Genomic DNA, 21042 nt, shown 5'->3' with positions numbered 1-21042 from the left:
TATTCAAACAGGCCAGTGACGGAGAACAGCACGTCCCAGTACACTGGATATACATTGTGTCAATTATACAGACAGACAGAAAGAAACCCAAATGGCAGAGAGAGAGAGAGAGGGAATATTAAAAACATAATTTTTTTTCCCCTTTTTGCTGGTGGGGTTACGTGTAGCGTGACATGAACCCAAGATCCTGGTTGAGGCCGTCCTCATGGGTGCGGAATTTGGCTATCAACTTCTGCTCGACGATTTTGCGTTGTCGTGTGTCTCGAAGGCCGCCTTGGTGAAAGCTTACCCGAAGATCGGTGGCTGAATGTCCTTGACTGCTAAAGTGTTCCCCGACTGGGAGGGAACCCTCCTGTCTGGCGATTGTTGCGCGGTGTCCGTTCATCCGTTGTCGCAGTGTCTGCATGGTCTCGCCAATGTACCATGCTCCGGGGCATCCTTTCCTGCAACGTATGCGGGACGTGCTGTTCTCCGTGACTGGCCTGTTTGAATAACAACGACACCTTTTGATTGGTGTGATGCTGTCCAAGCCTAGCATAAGATATGCGATTTGAGAACCTTTTCACTCATTCACCTGACGAAGGGGATAATCTCGGAAAGCTTGTGTTTTTAAAATAAATTTGTTGGACTATAACCTGGTGTTGTAAGATTCTTTACATTTGATTAATCTAGTCATCTACTATTTACGTTTTCAAAAAATAATTTGTCCGATTTTCAAATTTTTGGTAGACCAAGATTTGGTACTTTGTGCATAATTTTTTTGTCATTTTTAAGGGTGAAAGGCAAGTACTAAGTAAATACTAAATGAGCTCTTCCCAGTCATTTCAAGTGTGGGAGTGGAATAAGTATGAATCCCTGCTACTCTGACCTCACTCATGCAATTTGATTGTTTGAGGAAGAGATTTCTATTGTAATTTATTTTTATTAAACTGAATTTAGTGATTTTAACTGTGTGCTATGCCAGTAAAAAGAATGTTTTCATCTTTACAGAACAGTTTTTGTGAAAATTAGGAGAAATAAAATCTCTTGGCACTTCTAATGTTGACATACATTCAGCTTTTTAAATTTATATTTTGGGTAAACTTTTGTGCTTATCAAATTGAGGGGAAATTGAATAGCTTTGCAGTGTCTGGAAAGAACTCGCGTAGATACCACATAACACAAGCCAAATGCAGAGCAAAGCTCCCTTTACTTTGTCCAACATTTTCTTAATCTTAGCCTTTGTTGCACCAGTGTGACAGTCCCATTTCCCACACAAGCCATCCATATGGCAAATCTGAGTTAGATTGTAAATTGGTGCCAAATTCTGGACACTTGTGTTGTGGGCCCATGTCCACTGGAGACTGGGTTCAGATCGCCCAAATTGTCTGCCTCAAGATTCTCATGGCCAGCAGAGAGATTAGACTTTTATTCCATGAGTCTAAACTGCATTCAAACCCAGGCCTCAAAGGTGAAAGGACACAGTGTATTTTTTCCCGTTTTTCCCCCATTTCACTTACTCTTCTGAAGGCGGTAAGTCAATCTTGGGGTATGGTTCTGCAGGTGGTAGCCCTCCTGTACCTCACTCAACTGTCTACTCTTCACATGTGAGGCTAAACAGTGAATGTTAGCAGTTTAATTGACCAGGGGCAACATAGTGGAGCCTGGTTCTGTGCTTGCTTGATGTGAATCTAGGTGCACTTTCCAGAAGGGTCACTGGCTAACAATCAGTTCTGTGTATCCTACAATTCTAGTGACTCTCTTGCTGTCCTACCGAGATCAGCTAACTCATTTACAGATCAAGGATTGGACCTGAGACATTCCCAGTCTATATGACTCAGTTAGATTATGGTGTATTTGTCCATGGAGGAACTTGAACATTTGGGGGGAAAAAACAAAATCTAGTTATATTGTACTTAAACAAATGGTGACTGATGAATTTGTTTCACTATTAACATTGATATAAATTAATGATGTTTGTTACCATTTTTAGAATTAGAAAGAAACATCCTAGCAACGTTTATAAATACCCGCATCGCTCAAACTCTGCAAGGTTTGAAATAAATGTATCCTGGTCAATAAAAGATTTGCGGGCTCTTCCCTTCAAGCTCTTAAGCCTTTTTGAGTGAGCAACTCTTAAATGTCATAATGATTTATGAGGTGACTTTTTGGCAGGTGTCTTATAAAAGCAAGGGTAATACAAAGGTCCTGTGGCAGAAGGTAACGCATTTCAAATGTATTTGTGTGGAACTGCAGAATAATAAGGCTTCCAACTCTGGAAGGCTACCAGCATCCCACTCATACTAACTTTTAAAGAATCTCTGAACAGAATGTTTTATTTTAATAGATTTATCTTTTAGACTTGTCCATTTATTTCATTCCAACTGAAATGTCTCATTATGTTATTGCATATGCATGTATACAATATATATCTCATTAAAAAAATTAAACCTATTCTTACTAGTACGACAAATTTGTAGCTCTTTTTAAAATGATATAAGTGTATATTCTTTTTGAGAGAGAACTAAAATCCACTGCTGAAATCATTCTTTTTATTTCATTTAATCAATGTGGCTGTTTCTCAACCTGACCTTTCTGAATATCCAATGCTTTGGAAATTTCAGTGCTGGCCCCAGCTTTACTGGAGCCCCAAGTGAGACCCTTCACTGGTTGCCATCAAAGTTAGTACCTCACATTTTCTAGAGCCAGTGCGGTAAATGAGGACTGTGCCTTGAAATCGACAACCTGTAACCTCCCTAATCACTTCGTAGCTTTTAAAAATCTTTTTTCTTTATCTTAAACTCACTTTTTTTTAATTCTTTCTTTTTTCCCTTTTTTTATCATTTCTCCAGTTTCCGTATCTTTCTCCCATTCAATATATTTGCTTTTTCCTAATGCTTCATTTCTCCTCTCTAATGTTCTCTTCTTCTTTCAGTGCTTCGTGCACAAGAACATAAGAAGTATGAGCAGGAATAGGCTGTACAGCCCCTCGAGCCTACTCTGCCATTCAGTAAGATCATGGCTGATCTTCGACCTGAACTCCACTTTCCCGCCTGATCCCCATATCCCTTGATTTCCTTAGAGTCCAAAAATCTGTCGATCTCAGACTTGAATATACTCAACGAATGAGCATCCACAGCCCTCTGAGGTAGAGAATTCCAAAGATTTACAAACCTCTGAGTGAAGAAATTCCTCCTCATCTCAGTCCTAAATGTCCGACCCCTTATCCTGAGACTATGCCCCTAGTTCTAGACTCTCCAGCCAGGAGAAACAGCCTCTCAGCATCTACCCTGTCAAGTGCTCTCAGAATCTTTTATGTTTCAGTGAGATCATCTTTCATTCTTCTTAACTCCAGAAAGTACACAACCTCTCCTCATAAGACAACCCTCTCATCCCAGGAATCAATCTAGTGAACCTTCGTTGCAACGCCTCTAAGGCAGGTATATCCTTCCTTAGGTAAGGAGACCAAAACTGTACACAGTACTCCAGGTGTGGTCTACCAAAGCCCTGTACAATTCCAGCATGACTTCTTCACTCTTGTTCTCCAACCCACTTGCAATGAAGGCCGACATACTATTTGCATCCCTAATTGCTTGCTGTACCAGCATGTTAACGTTCTGTGTTTCGTGTACAAGGACACACAAATTTCTCTCAACGCCAACATTTAATAGTTTCACACCATTTAAAAAATATTCTGTTTTTCTTCCTACCAAAGTGAATGACCTCACATTTCCACACATTATACTGCACCTGCCACCTTCTTGCCCACACACTTATCCTGTCTACATCCCTTTGCAGACTCTTTGTGTCCTCCTTACAGCTTACTTTCCCACCTAGCTTTGTATCATCAGCAAACTTGGATACATTACACTCGGTCATTTCATCTAAGTCATTAATATAGATCGTAAATAGCTGAGGCCCAAGCACTGATCCTTGCGGCACCCCACTAGTTACAGCCTGCCAACCTGAAAATGACCCATTTATTCCTACTCTCTGTTTTCTGTCTATTAACCATTCCTCAATCCATGTTAATATATTACCCCAACCCCATGAGCCCTTATCTTGTGTAACGACCTTTTGTGTGGCACCTTATCGAATGGCTTTTGAAAATCTAAATATATTACATCCACTGGTTCCCCTTTATCTACCCTGCTAGTTACATCCTCAAAAAAACTCCAGTAGATTTGTCAAACATGATTTCCCTTTCATAAAACTATGTTGACTCAGCCTAATCATATTATGATTTTCTAAGTGCCCATTACTATGTCCTTAATACTGGATTCCAACATTTTCCCGATGACAGATATCAGGTTAACTGGCCGAAAGTTCCCTGTTTTCTCTTTCTCTCCTTTCTTGAATAGCGGGGTTACATTTGCTATCTTCCAATTCACTGGAACCATTCTAGAATCTAGGGAATTTTGGAAGATTACAACCAATGGATGCATCCACTATCTCTGCAGCCACATCTTTTAGAACCCTAGGATGTAGGCCATCAGGTCCAGGAGATTTGTCGACTTTTAGTTCCATTAGTTTGTCCAGTACTTTTTCTCTAGTGATATTAATTATTTTAAGTTCCTCACTCTCATTTACCCCTTGGTTCCCCATTATTTTTGCTATGCTTTTTGTGTCTTAATTCTGTCTTTGACCTCTTTCCATATTTCTTGTCGAGTATTTTATCAATATTCCTCTTGTTATTACTGCTTATTACTTTTCTGTTTCTTTTGCTTATTTGCCACTCTGTTTCTGCTGTTGTTCCAGCCAGTTTTTTTTATTCGTTCATGGGATGTGGGCGTCGCTGGCAAGGCCAGCATTTATTGCCTATCCCTAATTGCCCTTGAGAAGGTGGTGATGAACCACCTTCTTGAACCACTGCAGTCCATGTGGTGAAGGTTCTCCCACAGTGCTGTTAGGAAGGGAGTTCCAGGATTTTGACCCAGTGATGATGAAGGAACGGCGATATATTTCCATGTCGGGATGGTGTGTGACTTGGAGGGGACCGTGCAGTTGGTGTTGTTTCCATGTGGCTATTGTCCTTGTCCTTCTAGGTGGTAGAGGTTGCGGGTTTGGGAGTTGCTGTTGAAAAAGCCTTGGTGAGTTGCTGCAGTGCATCCTGTAGGTGGTACACACTGCAGCCACGGTGCGCTGGTGGTGAAGGGAGTGAATGTTTAGGGTGGTGGATAGGGTACCAATCAAGCAGGCTGCTTTGTCCTGGATGGTGTTGAGCTTCGAGTGTTGTTGGAGCTGCACTCATGTCAAGGACAGTCACTCTCACCTCACCTCTGGAATTCAGCTCTTTTGTCCATGTTTGGACCAAGGCTGTAATGAGGTCTGGAGCCGAGTGGTCCTGGCGGAAGCCAAACTGAGCATTGGTGAGCAGGTTATTGGTGAGTAAGTGCTGCTTGATAGCACTGTCAACGACACCTTCCCATTACTTTGCTGATGATTGAGAGTAGACTGATGGGGCGGTAATTGGCTGGATTGCATTTGTCCTGCCTTTTGTGGACAGGACATACCTGGGCAATTTTCCAGATTATTGGTTCTTTGGAAGAAAAGTATCGGCTTTACTGCAACCCCCAAAATCATATCCTTTTTCTTTCATCAGCTAAGAACTTGGAAGTGTAGTGAACAATGAGGAGGATAGTCATAGACTGCAAGAGGATATAAACAGGCTGGTGGCATGGGCGGACACGTGGCAGATGAAATTTAACGCAGAAAAATGCGAGGTGATACATTTCGGTAGGTGGAATGAGGAGAGGCAATATAAACTAAAGGGCACAATTCTAAAAGGGATACAGGAACAGAGCGATCTGGAGATATATGTACACAAATCATTGAAGGTGGCAGGGCAGGTTGAGAAAGCGGTTAAAAAAGGATATGGGATCCTGGGCTATATAAATAGAGGCATAGAGTAGAAAAGCAGGGAAGTCATGATGAACCTTTATAAAACACTGGTTTGGCCACAGCTGGAGTATTGTGTCTAGTTCTGGGCACCACATTTTTGGGTTTCCCCATTTTTAGGCATGTGGAGGGAGCAGGGTACTTTTCCAGCGCCTGAATGATGAGGCCCACGTCTCCCCAGATATTGGGCCTTGGGCCTCATTATAATGGAGCCGACATGACATCAGATCCCACTGGCAAAGAGTAGTGGAAAATCAGGCCGCTGCTAGCGTCGCAACGGCCCTCGGGTCAGTGGGTCTTGGAATTCGGGTTAGATCGGAGATTTGGAAGGCTGGGGATCGGTGGGCCAAGGATCTGGAGGCTGAGAATTGGGGGTCCAAGAGATCGGGTATCTGGTCCGGTTGCAGCGGCAATATGGGGGGCGAGATTGGTAGCAATTGCTTTCAGTTATGTTGCTTACCTTCTTGATTGGGCCTAGCAAGCAATCCCTTGGCTTGGTTTCCCTGAGTGCAGCTGGTGCTGGCAGAAGCTGCGTCAGGGCAAAGCAATCTTGGAGTGGGGACCTCAAACAAGTGTTAGGCCCCTTATTTGCATGTGTAAAAGGCCTAACGCCTGTTTCAGGCATAGGTAAAGGTCGCATAAGTTTTGCCCTTAACCAGTATGGCGGGTAGTGCACTTCTGGCCGGAAGTGTGCACATACTTCCTGCCTGTCAGATTGGGGCCTTTGTAGTACCAGTAGTGCCCAAAAAACAATTTTCTAGGCCCATGTTTCTCAGCAAGAGTGAAATTATTCTATTATTTTTATAGATTACCAAGCAATTTCAGTCTTGCTAAGTAATATGGTAAAATGCACCTGAAACTGCATGAAGCTAACTCTTTGAACCAATAAAGGAGTGAGTGAGAGACATGTGATGGACAATGGCAGAGGGGTTTAAGTCTGGCAAGTAAGCAGAAATCACATTCAAGTTCCAATATAATAAATCAATGAAAATTCTGGGTGCACTTCCGTACAAAGGAATGATTAGTGTTTTACAAAAGGAAACCAAAATCTTCTCAGTTGGGAGCTACATTGTCAGCTAATTCTTATTTGTGTTATCATAGTACTTGGTACACACTTATTTGACAACCTGACTTGCAATATTTCTACTTAGTTATGAGTTTATCTTATAACTGAGACTCTCACAGGTTATTGAGATTGTTATAAATCAATGTTCAGTTGTCAAAGTGCTTAAAGTATGTGATTTTTTTTTGAAGAAACATCAATTTTAAACAATTCTAGGGTTGGAAATTAATTTGTTGATGCATCAACTAACTCTTTGCAATATAAGAAAAATATCAGTAGAATGTGCCTGATGTAGATGTCTATCATCATAACCTAACAGGGCTACTTGTTTAATTTTACAGAAGTAAAGAGTGAATTCTTTTACACGACACCAAGTTAATTTGTTAAAACCAAGATTTTTGAAATTCCTTATGTGAACCCTTTATTTTGGAAACATATGGTGAATTCCAAAAAAGTTAAAACATATTTCAATAAAAGGTTTGACGTGTAAATAGAAGAAAAAGACAGATAATCTGAAAATCACCTGTTTTGAATGACTTTGATGTACATCTTTAGATAGTTTAGTAGCCCTGCGTGAAGTGTTTATCCATGGCACCAGTTTTATGACTTAAACTAAAAGCATAACCAATTGCCATCAGATTTCATTTGTGGAACCTAAAGGTATTTTGAGTGGCTTGGCCCAATATAGCTTAAGGAAAAAGATTTTTATAATGGTTGTAGTGCAAGGACAACTCTGGTTCATTATCAATGGCAATCAATTGACAAACCTATTTAATTTCTGTAAATTTTATTTTTGGAAGATCTTTTGACATAATAAAATTGTGCATGATTTACTACTGTCTGTTAGACAAAAGGCTAAGTTGAAAATTGGTTAATTAATCAGGTCACACTAGTTTACATCATTTACGTATAAAAAATGTAAAGTTAAAGGAGCATTCAGTCTTGAACTAGTCCAAAATCATAAAAGTACAGATTAAATTTAGAAGATATATCTATTCTTGCATGTTTATATTCTGAAATCCCCTATGTAAATTATCAAAAATGATATGTACCCTGATACTACTTTACTTTGTCAATATGTGGTCCCTACATTAACACGTGCCTCCACTTCCTTAGAATTTGAGAATTTTGTTTAATATCTGGCCAGATGCAAACAGGTGAGCGATATTTTGGTTCTGTTCTCTTACTACACATTTTTAAACCAGTTTGTCTTATTGCTTACAAATACACAGCAGTATATGGCTATTTTTTGTGTCTGCCATCTGTTCAGGTATATGTTAGGTTAACATGCCAAACAATAGTTGTGCTGAACCCACTTTAATTTTCAGTTTCAGCTTGATTAACATATTGGGGGTGAGCTCCAGACATGACTTACACCTCTGATTGGTAGCTTGCCCATAGGTAGGAGAGAATAGAGTGCTGCTACAGACCTTAAAAGCCTGCAGCAATTTGAACGGGCATTGCTGTACTCATGACCAATGGGAAATAAAGTGTGATTAGGAGCCATCAGCCATGTTAACAAGCAGCCGTGGAAGCAGCAGGGTGCTCCACATTACTCAAATAGGACTTTAGAAATCTTATTAGGTCAAGTGAGTCAGAGAAGGGAGCTGCTATTCCCATCACTTGGTTACTGCTGGCCAGAAAAGTGGGTGAGGGCGTCTGACAGGAGGCATCAACACTTCAATGGAAATGGCACTATGCAGTGGACCTGGCTACAGTGCTATAAAAGTTTACTGACCTTAATAAGTTGTTAATTTTGAAGACCCCCCACAGTACTTTGCTAGCTTCCAATCACTTTTTTGTGAATCAGGGTGCACTTTGTAGCACTTTGCAGCTCCTGGCAGATCCTTCCATCTACTGTAAGTTGCTGCATGATGCATATCCTGTCTTTGGGGCCTCTGTGGGCAGCACTCTGATACATGGGTATTTGTGTATATCCTACCAATAGCAGTCAGCCCCTTCCACTGTTTTTGCAGGAGAAGACTGCACATAACAAGAAGGTGACAAGTCACACAGCAGGATATCCACCAAACTTTGTCCCTCCTTACTACCTTTGAGGACCTGGCACAGCAGATCCAGAGCAAAGAGACTTCTGTGGAAATGGGATAGTAAAATTGGATATCTCATAGTTTGTTCCAAACATATCCTTTTTCTCTGCATCCTATTCATTCACTCTCTCACTATAACCAAAGCATACAATGAAGGCCAATTCCATGTCACCCATTCAGAGGAATACAGCATCTCATCAAAGTTGTCACTAAGATGTTATTGTAACACTTCTTCCACTTCTTTTTCCATAGGTGTGCCACATGAAGCTGTCTTGGTGGCCATAACCAGGAAGAAAGAAAGATTGCACCTCACAGAACTTTGCATCCATCAATCTAATCCTGCAAGGCAGCAGCACAGCAACATCCACCTGGGAAAACTTGATGGTTTGGTAGTGAATTGAGAAGAATGCACAAAGTAATACACAGAGCACTAGTGAGCAAGAGCACGTGGCGGTGACATAGGAGGAGCAGGAACCTCTTGACAACTCGTGTCTATCCTCAGCTAATGAGGACAGTGATCTGAACCTCAGGGAATCTGCTTTTAAAAGAAGGATGCTTTCCAAGAATCAAAGACTAATGGAATTATTGGAAAGTGAGCCTAATACCTTTCAGCAAATGGAAGCTACTGTGGTGGAGTCCACAACCTGCTTGTGTGTTGTGTTGATACATGGAGTAGAAACTTTGGAGTTTACCAAGGAGTGCGTGGCACTCCAGGGACGCCTGCAGCAGAGCATCCCATAACAGAGGTGCTAAAGCCAGTCTTTGTATCTCTTGTGAACGTTCAGATTGCTGCAATACAGGCCTTGGGCTCCACTATCTCCTGCTGCTTGGACAGTCTTGGAGATCATATAGAGAGATGGTGATGGGGCTTGTCTAATTTCATTGTTGTCATTAGATATGGTGTCATGCAGATCCATGAGTATGTTGAGATGGTACTCACTGCTCTAGTAGCAAGGCTGGGGTGAATACCCACAGATGATGTTGCTGTCTCATAGGATGATTACATGCATCATCATTGTTTATTGTGTGTTCCATAATTCTACAATAATCTGCCCCTTTCTGCAACACCCTTCCAATGACTGCACTTTGTGTGAGAAAGTGGGCAGAGTCGGGCTGCCCACAGCTACGGAAGTTGTGCAGCCTGCGGATGGACCATCTCTGATCCCTGCTCCGAGGTTACTGAGGCCACCTCAATCTCGAGCATCTCACAGACACGCACAGCTAGCCCCGCATGTACTCCAGGCGCTGAATATTGTAATATTGGGTGATAGGAATGGTGTACTTGACGGTTCTGTAAGAGTTGGAAGAAATATAGGTGAAGGCATATTTGTTGAGAGTGTGGTGAAGAGTTAGAGAAGACATTACCCTCTGCATGAACTTATGAGAGAGTCTCCTGCTGAATGGATCTTGCAGAAGGCAAAAGTGGTTCACTAGCAGCCTCTCCAGTGTCCAGTAGGGAGGCTCAGTGTCCCCCCTTTGTTGGTGTTCCTTGTTGTACTGCAAAATTCTGGAGCATGCAACAAATGATGATGCGTGGCACTTTAGCTGGGCTATACCGAAGGATGCCCCAATCTATCTAGGCACTGGAATTTTCCTATGGTGTGCTCATTGGTGACTGTCTTCAATTCATGTGTCTGCTTAAGACCAAACTCAACAGTTTATGTGGCCGCCACAGAGAGGTTATGAGCCAGGACTGCAACAGATATCCTAAGCCCCCAGGAGCAAACCATGCTTTTCTTTCCAAATCGAATAAAGGAGGCACAAGGAATTCTTTTAAAATAAAGGCACCTTGATTGCTACCAGAGAAGCAGGTATTCACCTGACTTTTTCTGTGCAGATGGTCACGGATGCATTGCACATTGATGGATTGGTAGCCCTTTTGGTTCATGAATGCACTGTTATTTTGCTCATGAGCACGTAGGTGCACTCAATGACATTGTGAACTTTGGGAATTTCTTGCCATTTTGAAACAAAGTAGAGCCCTCTCCTGCTGTAGCTGGTTGTCCATGGGAAAAGAGATACAGTTGCTTACTCTGTCAAACAATATGTCAGTCACCTGTTTAATACATCTGTAGACTGTAGATTAACTGATATTGCTGATGACCACTGTGGCAGCCTGGAATGAGCCTGAAGTGAAACAATTCAGGATTGCAGTGATCTTGACAGCCAGTTGCCTATCCTGGAGCTGGACTGCAGGTCAGGTTCCAATATTCAACACAACTCTGCCACTGCCTGCTTGGTGAATTAAATACTCTACATGCATTATTCCTTAGACAAGTCCAGGTAAGTCTTTTGTTGTCTACACATGCAGATAATGGCAAGTAGTAACAGTCCTCATATCATGCAGTGTAGCTAGCCATGCATTTATGCATTGTTTATCTTCCTCCTACATCCAGGTAACACAAATAGAGGGATTCCCATAGGGAAACTCATTGTCCCAAAGAATAAGTTGCTTTCCAAAACAGGTGCCCCAAAACACTCAAACAACCCCACTTCACCCAGAGAGTTGAGCACCAAAAGAAAAAAGTCTTAAAAACTCTTTATTGCAACTGCAAGTTGCTGGGTGTCCTTTTAAATTCCTAGCTAATGAAACATGTAGCCTTGCAACCCTGGGCTTCCAATTAATATTGGCATGTATTACTGGCATAAAAGTAGGAAAATGGAATGGATGGCTAAATGATGTCACTTCTTCAACATTATAACGCTGTGAAGCTCCCACCTATTTCTGGTGGAAGCTGTCAGCAGCAGATGAAACCTGTGTTAATTGTATCCATGTGATTTATATCAATTAGTATTAATTGTATTCAGGTGGTGCGTATCAATTGGGAACTCTTTTGTTTCCATTTATAAGAGAGCTGATCTAAACTGGTGTGGGTGTAATGTGGAGCTCTGTATAAAGGCTTGGAAGCAACTGAAGACTAGGCTGTGGTATTCTATCCTTCACCACCTGGCTATCCAATTTATAACAACCTGAACTGGAAATACGCGTCAGATGCAAAATGGATATAGATCCAGCGGAACAGATTTTTATACTCCATTGTGCCCCACGTGCACCTACTTATGGAGTGTAACAGAGACACAAATTGGCCCCTATGCCTTGGTCACTTTGTGTGGAATGGCACTGTAAACAAATGTGCAAAATTCTTATAGTTGGTATTTCTAGTAGAATTGTAGTCATATTCACTTTGAAAGCATTTACAGTTTCACTAGAAATATCGACCAGAGCAAAATATTTGAATTTGTTTATGATGTCACTGCATTTAGCAACCAGATGAAATCATCCCCATTAATTAGGTAGAGTTTAATTTCTGCTTATTCAAAAAATACCCAGAAATAAATATGTCACTAAAATATTTGCTTGGTGTCTTAATACTGCAGTTGTAGGAGTTGGGAAGAAATTATATTTGAGCTACTTTTCCACAATATGACTTAAAACAACTGCACCCTTTTATAGCTAATATAAGTAATTGTTTCTATTTGAGTATAATTAATTGTGAAGCTATTTAGGATGCTTGCAAGAAATGTGATGGGGCTGTAATGCATATCTCTCTCTCTCTCTCTCTCTCTCTCACTCAACCAGACTTTCTCTCTTCACTGTATTATCAACATAACTTTTTTCTTTAAAGCAGAGAATCATTTTCTGATAAAATTGGACATCATTCACAAAGAGGTGTGCATTCTTATTAATAAATTTTGCAGTTAGTCAAAGAATATTTTACTATGTATTTCAGATATCTGAAGAAGAGATTGAAAGAATTATGTCTGGACAAGAATTTGAGGAGGAGGCTAATAATTCATGGAGCAACAATGGAGACAGTGATCATAGCTCCCCTGGCAATAACATCTCAGAGGGCAACCAACCATCACCTGTTTCTACTCCTTCCTCAAGGTGGGAGCTTTTGAGTTAAACATGGAAACAAGATCATGAGTTTAATGTTGAAGAATTTTTTAAATCCTCACTTTGCAGCAACTCACTTTTGATTGCTTAATCCAATATTATAACAGTGTTATTCTAATAACCATTAAACATTGGTGCAACATTATTGACTTACCAGAAAAATCAAAATGTGCTGAACAAATCCATAAAATTTATATTACTCATTCATACATGGTTCAGTATTGCTTTTGGAAATAAACTTTCTAATTTGTACTGTTTGCATCATCCCACTTTTGAATAACAATCCTCTGACTATTGCTTCTGTTCAAGTAAAGCAGTATGTAACCAGAAACAAAAACTGAAAATGCTGGAAATACACAGCAGGTCGGTCAGTATCTGTAAATGAAAGAGACAGGTTATGATGTTTTGTGGATCTACCTTCCATCAGAACTGATATTTAATAAGATCTGGTATCAAACTCTATGGCCTAGAAGTTCGTTAGCACCAAGTCTGTTTTTAGGCACAAAATGTTTGTTTAAAAAAAAAACTTATCTGAATGTGGAGCAGGGAGGAGCAGAAGTGATCCTCCCAACTCCGCTGCAGTGCCGAAGCCTGTTGCTAGCTCATGATTGCCCCTTCCATCCTGATTAACCCCCTCATGCAAAGACCTGTTCTGAAAGAAGAAAAGATGCACAGTGTAATGTTCAAAAAGTACACATAACTACTTATGAAGCTGGGTATTGAATAGTATATCTTTCTATAATGTCATTCCATTTTGTGCACTCTGTATAAAAATATTATTACAATGCAGTGCAGTTATTACTTTTTATATTTTAAGTAAATGCATTAGCAATGTAGTGGATGGCAGGGTAGTAGAATAAGATTTGTTCAATGTAGAGTAGCTGTATTCAGTATCAAATTATTCACATTGCTGTAAAGGAATAAACAGTATGGAGGGGGACTGTATTTGTTGTTCTGGAAAACGGGCTTTATGAAAAGCTATGGGAGCCCCTGAAGAGATGTGAAATCCACAATGCAGGCGAACAAAACATTTGCAGATGGTATGTAATGTGAAAGCAAAATAGTACATTGAATGTGGAAAAGTCAACCAACTGTGGTTATTGTTTTTAAACTTCTATTTTTGCAAGATAAAAAATGTTACCTGTCTTGCGTGAATATGCTATGAGTTCAGGCAGTAGACTGCACATTATGGATAATAATACTACAGAAAAATATACAGCGGGATAGCTGCAGGCCATTGCATGGTTGACTTGCTTGTGAATTGTAGTCATCCTAAAAGTTGAAAAGTTGCACCACTGATGTAGGTTTGACTCATCTAATAAAACAGATTTTTAAATTGTGCTTGTTTTTCCTTTTCAGTTTAAACAGCAGCACATTCTCGCAAAACATGTTTAATGTTTGTACAGTTACCTTTGTTATAGTTGCCCTTATTATACTTCTAGGTCAGCTGGAATGCGTGTGTATCTGTCAATGTTCCAGGTGCAGCCAATGACAGGGTGCTGTTGCTGGTGGGCAGGTAGTTACAAAATTAGCTCAGTCTGCCCACATTTTAAAATAGCACAACTGGTGAAATAGTGAGAGTGCAATGCTACTTAACAACGTGAATTATATAACCTCTTTATTGTTGGAAAACATCCCAAGGTGCTGCACAGAGATATAATTTAAAAATATATAATATTTCTAGCTGACATGTTGGTTGAACTGCATTATTATCTTCCAACTCCTACTCGTCCTCTCAACTCAGACCCTCCCTGCACTCTAGCTTTTCTTACCACCAGTGTTGCTTCCTACCCCCTTAGCTCTCATCAAATACATCTCTATGAAGCTCACCATGTTCTCACTCAACCCCCTTCCAACCCAACTCCTAAACTCCAAGAAGCTTCCCTTCTTGGCCCTATGCTTCCTGAATTTGTCAAACTCTTTATCCTCTCGCATTGTCCCCACCCCTTTCTAAATTGCCATTATCACCACCCTTCCTAAAAAACCTACCCTCGATCTCTCTTTTTTGAAGCTATTTACCTTTTTCCACGGCCTGCTCACCTTTCTTACCACTCCCTATCACTCATCCCTCCAATCTAGTTCCTGACACCCACACCACCAAGACTGCTCTGCTCAAAATCAGTCACAACATGTTACTGTAACCATGGCTCGCCATTCCTCCTCGATCTATCTGCCTTTGACACTGTTTGAACGTTCAATTCTTTGCCACCACCTTTCCTCCATGGTCCATCTCTGATGTACTAGTGTCTTGTAGTTCCACTCTTACTTGACCTATTTAGCCACTTCATCGTCTCAGATTGTTGCTGCTTTGGTGTGTCCCAGGGCTCCATCCTTTGTCCCCTTCTATTCATCATTTACAAGGTATGGCTCAGCGGTATCCTCTGCAGGCACCAACATCAGCTTCCACATCAATGCCAACACCCTACACCATCTCTGTCACCACCACTGACTTCAAGTCTGAGTGAATGGGAGTCATTTTCAACTTTGCCACATGGGTGGTAACATAGCTGAGCAGAACCTGCCCGATTTTTATCCCGTTTGGTGCCTGCAGCTTGCTCAAATCTGAAAATGGTTTGGGCTCCCTAACACTCGACATTGTAGGTTCTGCACCCCTCCCATCTCTCTCCTTATGAAGTAATCCAGGATGCTTTTTTATATAAGGAGCTCTTTATAAAGGCTAGTTATTCTATTTACAGTTATGTCACCAACATTGTCAATTACAGAAATACAATTTTTAAAAAATAAATCCCATAATCAAACAGGAACTTGTACATTAATTCTTGGGACTTCAATTTATATACAACAAATATGTGCATCTAAGTTTTTTATTTCATTTCAGCATTACTTCTCTAAAATAACATTTGTAAAAGGTTTTTCCATTATTAGAATGTGAGCTAATCTGTTTTCCCCCCCCCCCCCCCCATGAACTGTTTGGTTAGTATAAAGAATATAACACAAACTTTGTGTCTTTCCTTTCTAGCAGATCAATGGAGCTGAATGGGTACACTGCACTCAGGGATCAGTTCATAGGGACACCAGTCTCTGCGCACTATCAGTACCTGCCGCACCTTTTTAGCTATGCTGCTCATTCAGGTCTGTTGCCACCACAGCCCCGCAGCCTAGACCCTCAGTCACATACTCTTGTAAGTCAATTGGTTGGAGCTGAAGACCTTGAACCTCTTGGAACACCAATGCTGATTGAAGACGGGTGAGTACAGGTTAATGCGACATTGAAGCAGTAGGACCGCAGTAGTATTTCTGTATTAACAATGTTTTTATTCTAATGTTCAAATACAGTGAATAGAGAAATTCTGTCATGTTCTTTATTTTTGATTTGATAACTTTACAAGTCAAACTCTATAGTCTGAGCTATTAAAGTAATTTTCCTCTTTGGGAGGGTTTTGCTCATTCTTCAACAGGGTGCTGAATGGAAGTCTAGTAGAGTACTTGAATTATTTTTATATTAAAATGAAACACTAAACAGCTTATTTCAGAATAAGTTTGTGTTTCATTCTAATAATTCAACCTTCTTTGGAACAGTTAATCTCACTTACATATAAGTGTATGCACGTGCATGTATGCATATGTCCACATTTCTTGTCTGTCACAACAAATGTCCCATTCAAATTATTTACTTCAATGTATAGAGAAATATTCCAGCAACAGAAAATTTATGCATACACACTCCCAATGGCAGTCTTTACCTCTCTTTTTCTCTCTCTCTCCTGTCATTGCAAAGCAATGTATTGCCCAACTTAGTGAGCAATGCTACGAAAGATCTGCCAATATTTATACTTTTATAGATGGTTGGTTGTTTATAAGTATTGCTCTATACTTGTAGATGATTATTTGTAATTTGGGGGTGCTGAAAGTTTTTGTGGTTGTGATTTCTATTAATGATTTATTTCTGGAAAGTGCATAGGAGCAGCTGTGTTCCTTCAGCAAACTACTAGTTCTGCTAGTTGCCCCTCCTTTTTGTTTCAATAGTGAAATGTGAATGAAGGGAGGGCAGGGTAGGATACATTTCAACTGCTTAGATGTAACTGACATTGATTCCAGTCTTTCCTCTGAGTGCTCTGACACTAGAGATGACTCCCATGGCTGTTCTGCACTACCTCCAGGGCTTGAAAGTCTTCCTTGTATCTTGGTGACCAGAGTGGACACTGTACTCCAAGTGTGGTCTGGCCAGAACACTGCAGTTAAGCATGATTTCCCACGGTTTGTATGCTACCGTTTTGGCTATTTAGTTCAGAAGTTATCAAACCTCATTAGCTCAATTCAGTTAATGACTCTAATCCAAAGTGGCAAAGAACCTTGACAACAATTAGTTACATTTCTATATCACTCATTACGCACAGAGAAGCATCTGAGAGGGTAGTGGACAGCAATTAGACACAGTAGGAGAGAGAAAGGGAAGGGCGGTAAAGAGGGGCCAAAAGCATGGTCAAAATTAAGGAGGCTTTTGAAGGCTTGGAGAGAGGCGGCAAAGTGGAGATAATGAGAAAGGAAGTTCCAGAAGGTGAATGCCTAGTGACTGAAAGAGTAGCCACTTATGGTGAAATCGAGCGAAAGGGTAGCAAGAAGTAGGTTGGTGCCAGAGGAGGGAAATGTGTCTGCATAAAAATTGGAGTGGAAAAGATTGTTGATGTAGAGGGCAAAGTCATGGAGGGATTTGAAGGCGAGGATGAAACGTTAAAGTTGATTCTCTGGGAAATACTAGCACAGTGTAGCTAACTCCTTTGAAAAGAATCCTACATAAATATCTGGTTATGAAAGTGTTGTTCCTGGGACTAATAACAAACATAACTAGTGAATTATTCTAAAGAACATTATAGTTTTTTCAATCATTGGTGAATAATAAATTTTAGCACTAGAGAATTTTTATGATGACCTTGTTGGAGAAGTTTTACTTGTGATTATTTACCTCTCTTAGAAACTTAAATAAATTGGGGAGAATCAATAGTGGTGCACATTGTAAATGGCCTCTTAGAAGGAACAGGTTTGATTTGCTAAATGTCCTTTTTCTTATTTCATGTTTATGTTTTCAATCAAAATTATTTTAATAGCACTGCTGCAACCAACCTCTTCAGGATTTCACAAGATATGTTTATCCAAATTCAGTTGAAATTGTGTGCTTTCCCAAAGATTGTTTGTTATAATTTTGGGTCTCAATATCTATATCTTTACAGGTATAAGGTAACTCAGGCTGAGCTCTTTGCTTTACTTTGCCGGCTGGCAGATGAGTTACTTTTCAGGCAAATTGGCTGGATCAAAAAATTGCCATTCTTCTGTGAATTATCAATCAAAGACTACACCTGCCTGCTAAGCTCCACCTGGCAAGAGCTCATCCTCCTATCTTCCCTCACTGTCTATGACCGACAAATTTTTGGAGACCTTGCTGATGTTACTTCAAAGTATGCACCATCTGATGACGAACTCCAAAGGTGAGACAAATGGAATAGAATATTTATATTAAACCATTTGATAACTTATTTTAAGCTGCAATTATGCTGGCACTTTTGTATCCATGTGAACCGGTTTAAGTGCACATCAGTGTAAAAGTGGCAGTATAATCAGAGCCAGGTTGCAATTCTGTTTCCAAAGTGTACCAAAGCTAAATAGCTAGACACCCTCTAGGCAGTCAACTTGTAGCACTGGGTGGAGTATAATTTAGTATGGCGTGAAGCCGGGTTTAAAAATTGGCAGGCAGCCTGTTGGATATATTGGCACTTGATAAATTTAATAGAGTCTTTTCAATATTAAGAGAAAGAACACACTCCCATCTGTTCATTCCTAACAACATTTTTAAAAAGCCACTTGGGACTGAAGCTCTGCACAGAGCTGTCTCCTACCAGTATAACTTCATTCTTACCAGCTGTGCTTTGAAACTCTATAGCTACTGGTCTCAGATCGGTAGTGGAATATAACTTCCATGGGTCCCTGGTGGTGGTCTGACCCCCTGCAAATTTCCACTCCCACCCGTTGGTGTTGACGTCATACCTGACGGCTTTGGGCGGGAGTCAGTGTCAGGGCATTCAAATTAAGTGAAAGCTAAGACTTAGGGTTACTGTGAAGATGCTGTTATTCTCCATACTGATTTGTAATATATGGCAAATAACTGTAGCCATATAATACCACCACTTAGTGAACATCAAATTATTAATGATTATTATGTTATGCCCAGTGTTCCGGTTTTGCTAAGTAAAAAATGATGCTGCTGTGGATTGCTATAGGCAATCACATAACTGTCAAATGCCATAGTACTGGGGTCAGTGTGGCTCCTATTCTAGCAATTTGGCCCTCAAAGTCCAGACAACTTAGTCCTATTTATTCCTCATATTTGTTATTTGCTGGTTCATCCTGTTTGAAATTTGTGGGCTAGGAGTTTGGAAGGGGCTGTTTTAGCATTATTGCCTTATTGGTGGATACATTCTAAATCAGAACACCAAGATCTGTTGGGGGGTATTGGCAGTTTGAGGTATATGCAAATTAATAAGAATTAGTTCCATTCCAATAAATAAGCCATAGCACAAAAAAGGATAGATATTTGAAGCTGAAAAGTTGCTAACTTTCTCAAAAAAAAAGTATCTTGTGAAAACTTTTTAAAATTTTAAAACATATTATAAGCAATCATATTCAAGATTACAGAGAAGGAAACAGAATGTAAATTACCATCCTATGGCTGCTATTTATTACTTCACAACCTAAAGTATGAAGTTTTTTTTTAAATGTCAAATTTATTAAGGATTTTTATCAAGGAGGATTGATTTATTTTTATGTTCTATTCAAAGTTATGTGTGTTAAGTGGAAATTTCTGCCATCTTAAATTCTGTCTGTCCTCCATCACTAATTTGAACCAGATTTATGTCTTCTGTTTTCTTAGCCATTCTCTTATCAAATTTTGGAAGCTTTTTCATTTGATTTAAGGTTAGCTGCATTATTCTGACATACAGAACGTGAATTGCTGCAGGAGTGGGGCAGTTGCACCATCCAGTGACAGTCTCAGACTTGGCACTAATGAGTTCTTATTTCAGTCTTATAGCAAGTCATTTTATACATGAACAACTGCTTGGCATCTTTAATGTGTATTCATGTCCACCTTATTTTCCTCCTACATTGAGGCAAGAATATTTATTGCAGGTGGGCTTGACTTTCTAACTGATCTGTACTCTGTTGTCTTAGTAAACCACCTGGCCTCATATAATTGGCATCCTATCTTGCTGAACGATGTCATTAAAATGTTGGCTTTGAAGTCTCGCAAATAAAATACGTACAAAAATCACATTTTTAATAGTAAACAAACTTGATTTAAGTACTTCAATACATTCTACTAATGACTTATTGTCATAAATTCGGAATTGTTTGAAAGAGGGAAAGTCGGGAGCTGTGGAGGAGGTCACACTGCAGTAACAGCTTTGCTTAACAAGAGAGGCATGCTTTGTGTATTGTAAGGGAGGAACATATGCAAAAAGCAAGGAAGTAATAACAGCAGAGAAAGGCAGGAAGTGTTTCTCAATGTTAGGAATTCATAAAAGTGACAAGTGTTTAGTGAAAGCTAACAAATGCTCCAAATTCATTATATAAAATGGGAGGATTTTCACTTCATTCATTAAAAAGTGCTCTTGTGTGCAGCTTTGCACCTGCAGTCTCTATGGTATGGAAATATCTGAAAAGTTCATATTGTGATTGCTTTTGTGTTTATGAACAACATTTTCATCACTTCTAATATTATGTCCTTGCAAAGTCAAACATAGTGCAAAAGTCCAGTTCTGATTCAGCCACTTAATATCTTATACAGACAGCATCACACCACTTAAAATAAACCCATTGGATATTGCAGACCTTTCCTTGGCCTAGATAGGCTGGATTTTTAAAGTATCGTCAATGCACCCCATAATTTCCATCACTGACATAGTGTTTAAATTCTATTAGATACAGTCAAATGCAATGATATTAGACAGGAAGCCAGTAATCTTGGTTTTTATGTTTGTGTGTTTCTACAACTTATAATTGATGATGATAAGAAATTGGTTGATCAAAGTAAAACTGTTGGCTCAGTCAGACAAATGTTGAACCTTTTCTGAATTCTGAAGCATGAAGACTATTGAGCCAAACGTGGGAAAGAGTAGATCCCTCTTCGCCCTCACCTCTTCCAA

The 21042-nt window shown here is 39.9% G+C and overlaps 1 protein-coding gene across 1 annotated transcript in view; it reads left to right on the top strand.

The window, feature by feature from the left end:
* Positions 1 to 21042, top strand: part of LOC137300556 (nuclear receptor subfamily 6 group A member 1) — a 341818-nt gene that overhangs the window by 305424 nt on the left and 15352 nt on the right. The window contains exons 5-7 of the mRNA XM_067969704.1: positions 12720 to 12877; positions 15867 to 16094; positions 18076 to 18330. Coding sequence (XP_067825805.1) covers positions 12720 to 12877; positions 15867 to 16094; positions 18076 to 18330 — 641 coding nt within the window. The remainder of the gene's footprint in view (positions 1 to 12719; positions 12878 to 15866; positions 16095 to 18075; positions 18331 to 21042) is intronic.

This window comes from Heptranchias perlo, chromosome 31 (assembly GCF_035084215.1).
Source record: "Heptranchias perlo isolate sHepPer1 chromosome 31, sHepPer1.hap1, whole genome shotgun sequence".
NCBI lineage: Eukaryota > Metazoa > Chordata > Chondrichthyes > Hexanchiformes > Hexanchidae > Heptranchias > Heptranchias perlo.
This window is presented reverse-complemented; position numbering and strand designations above follow the sequence as displayed.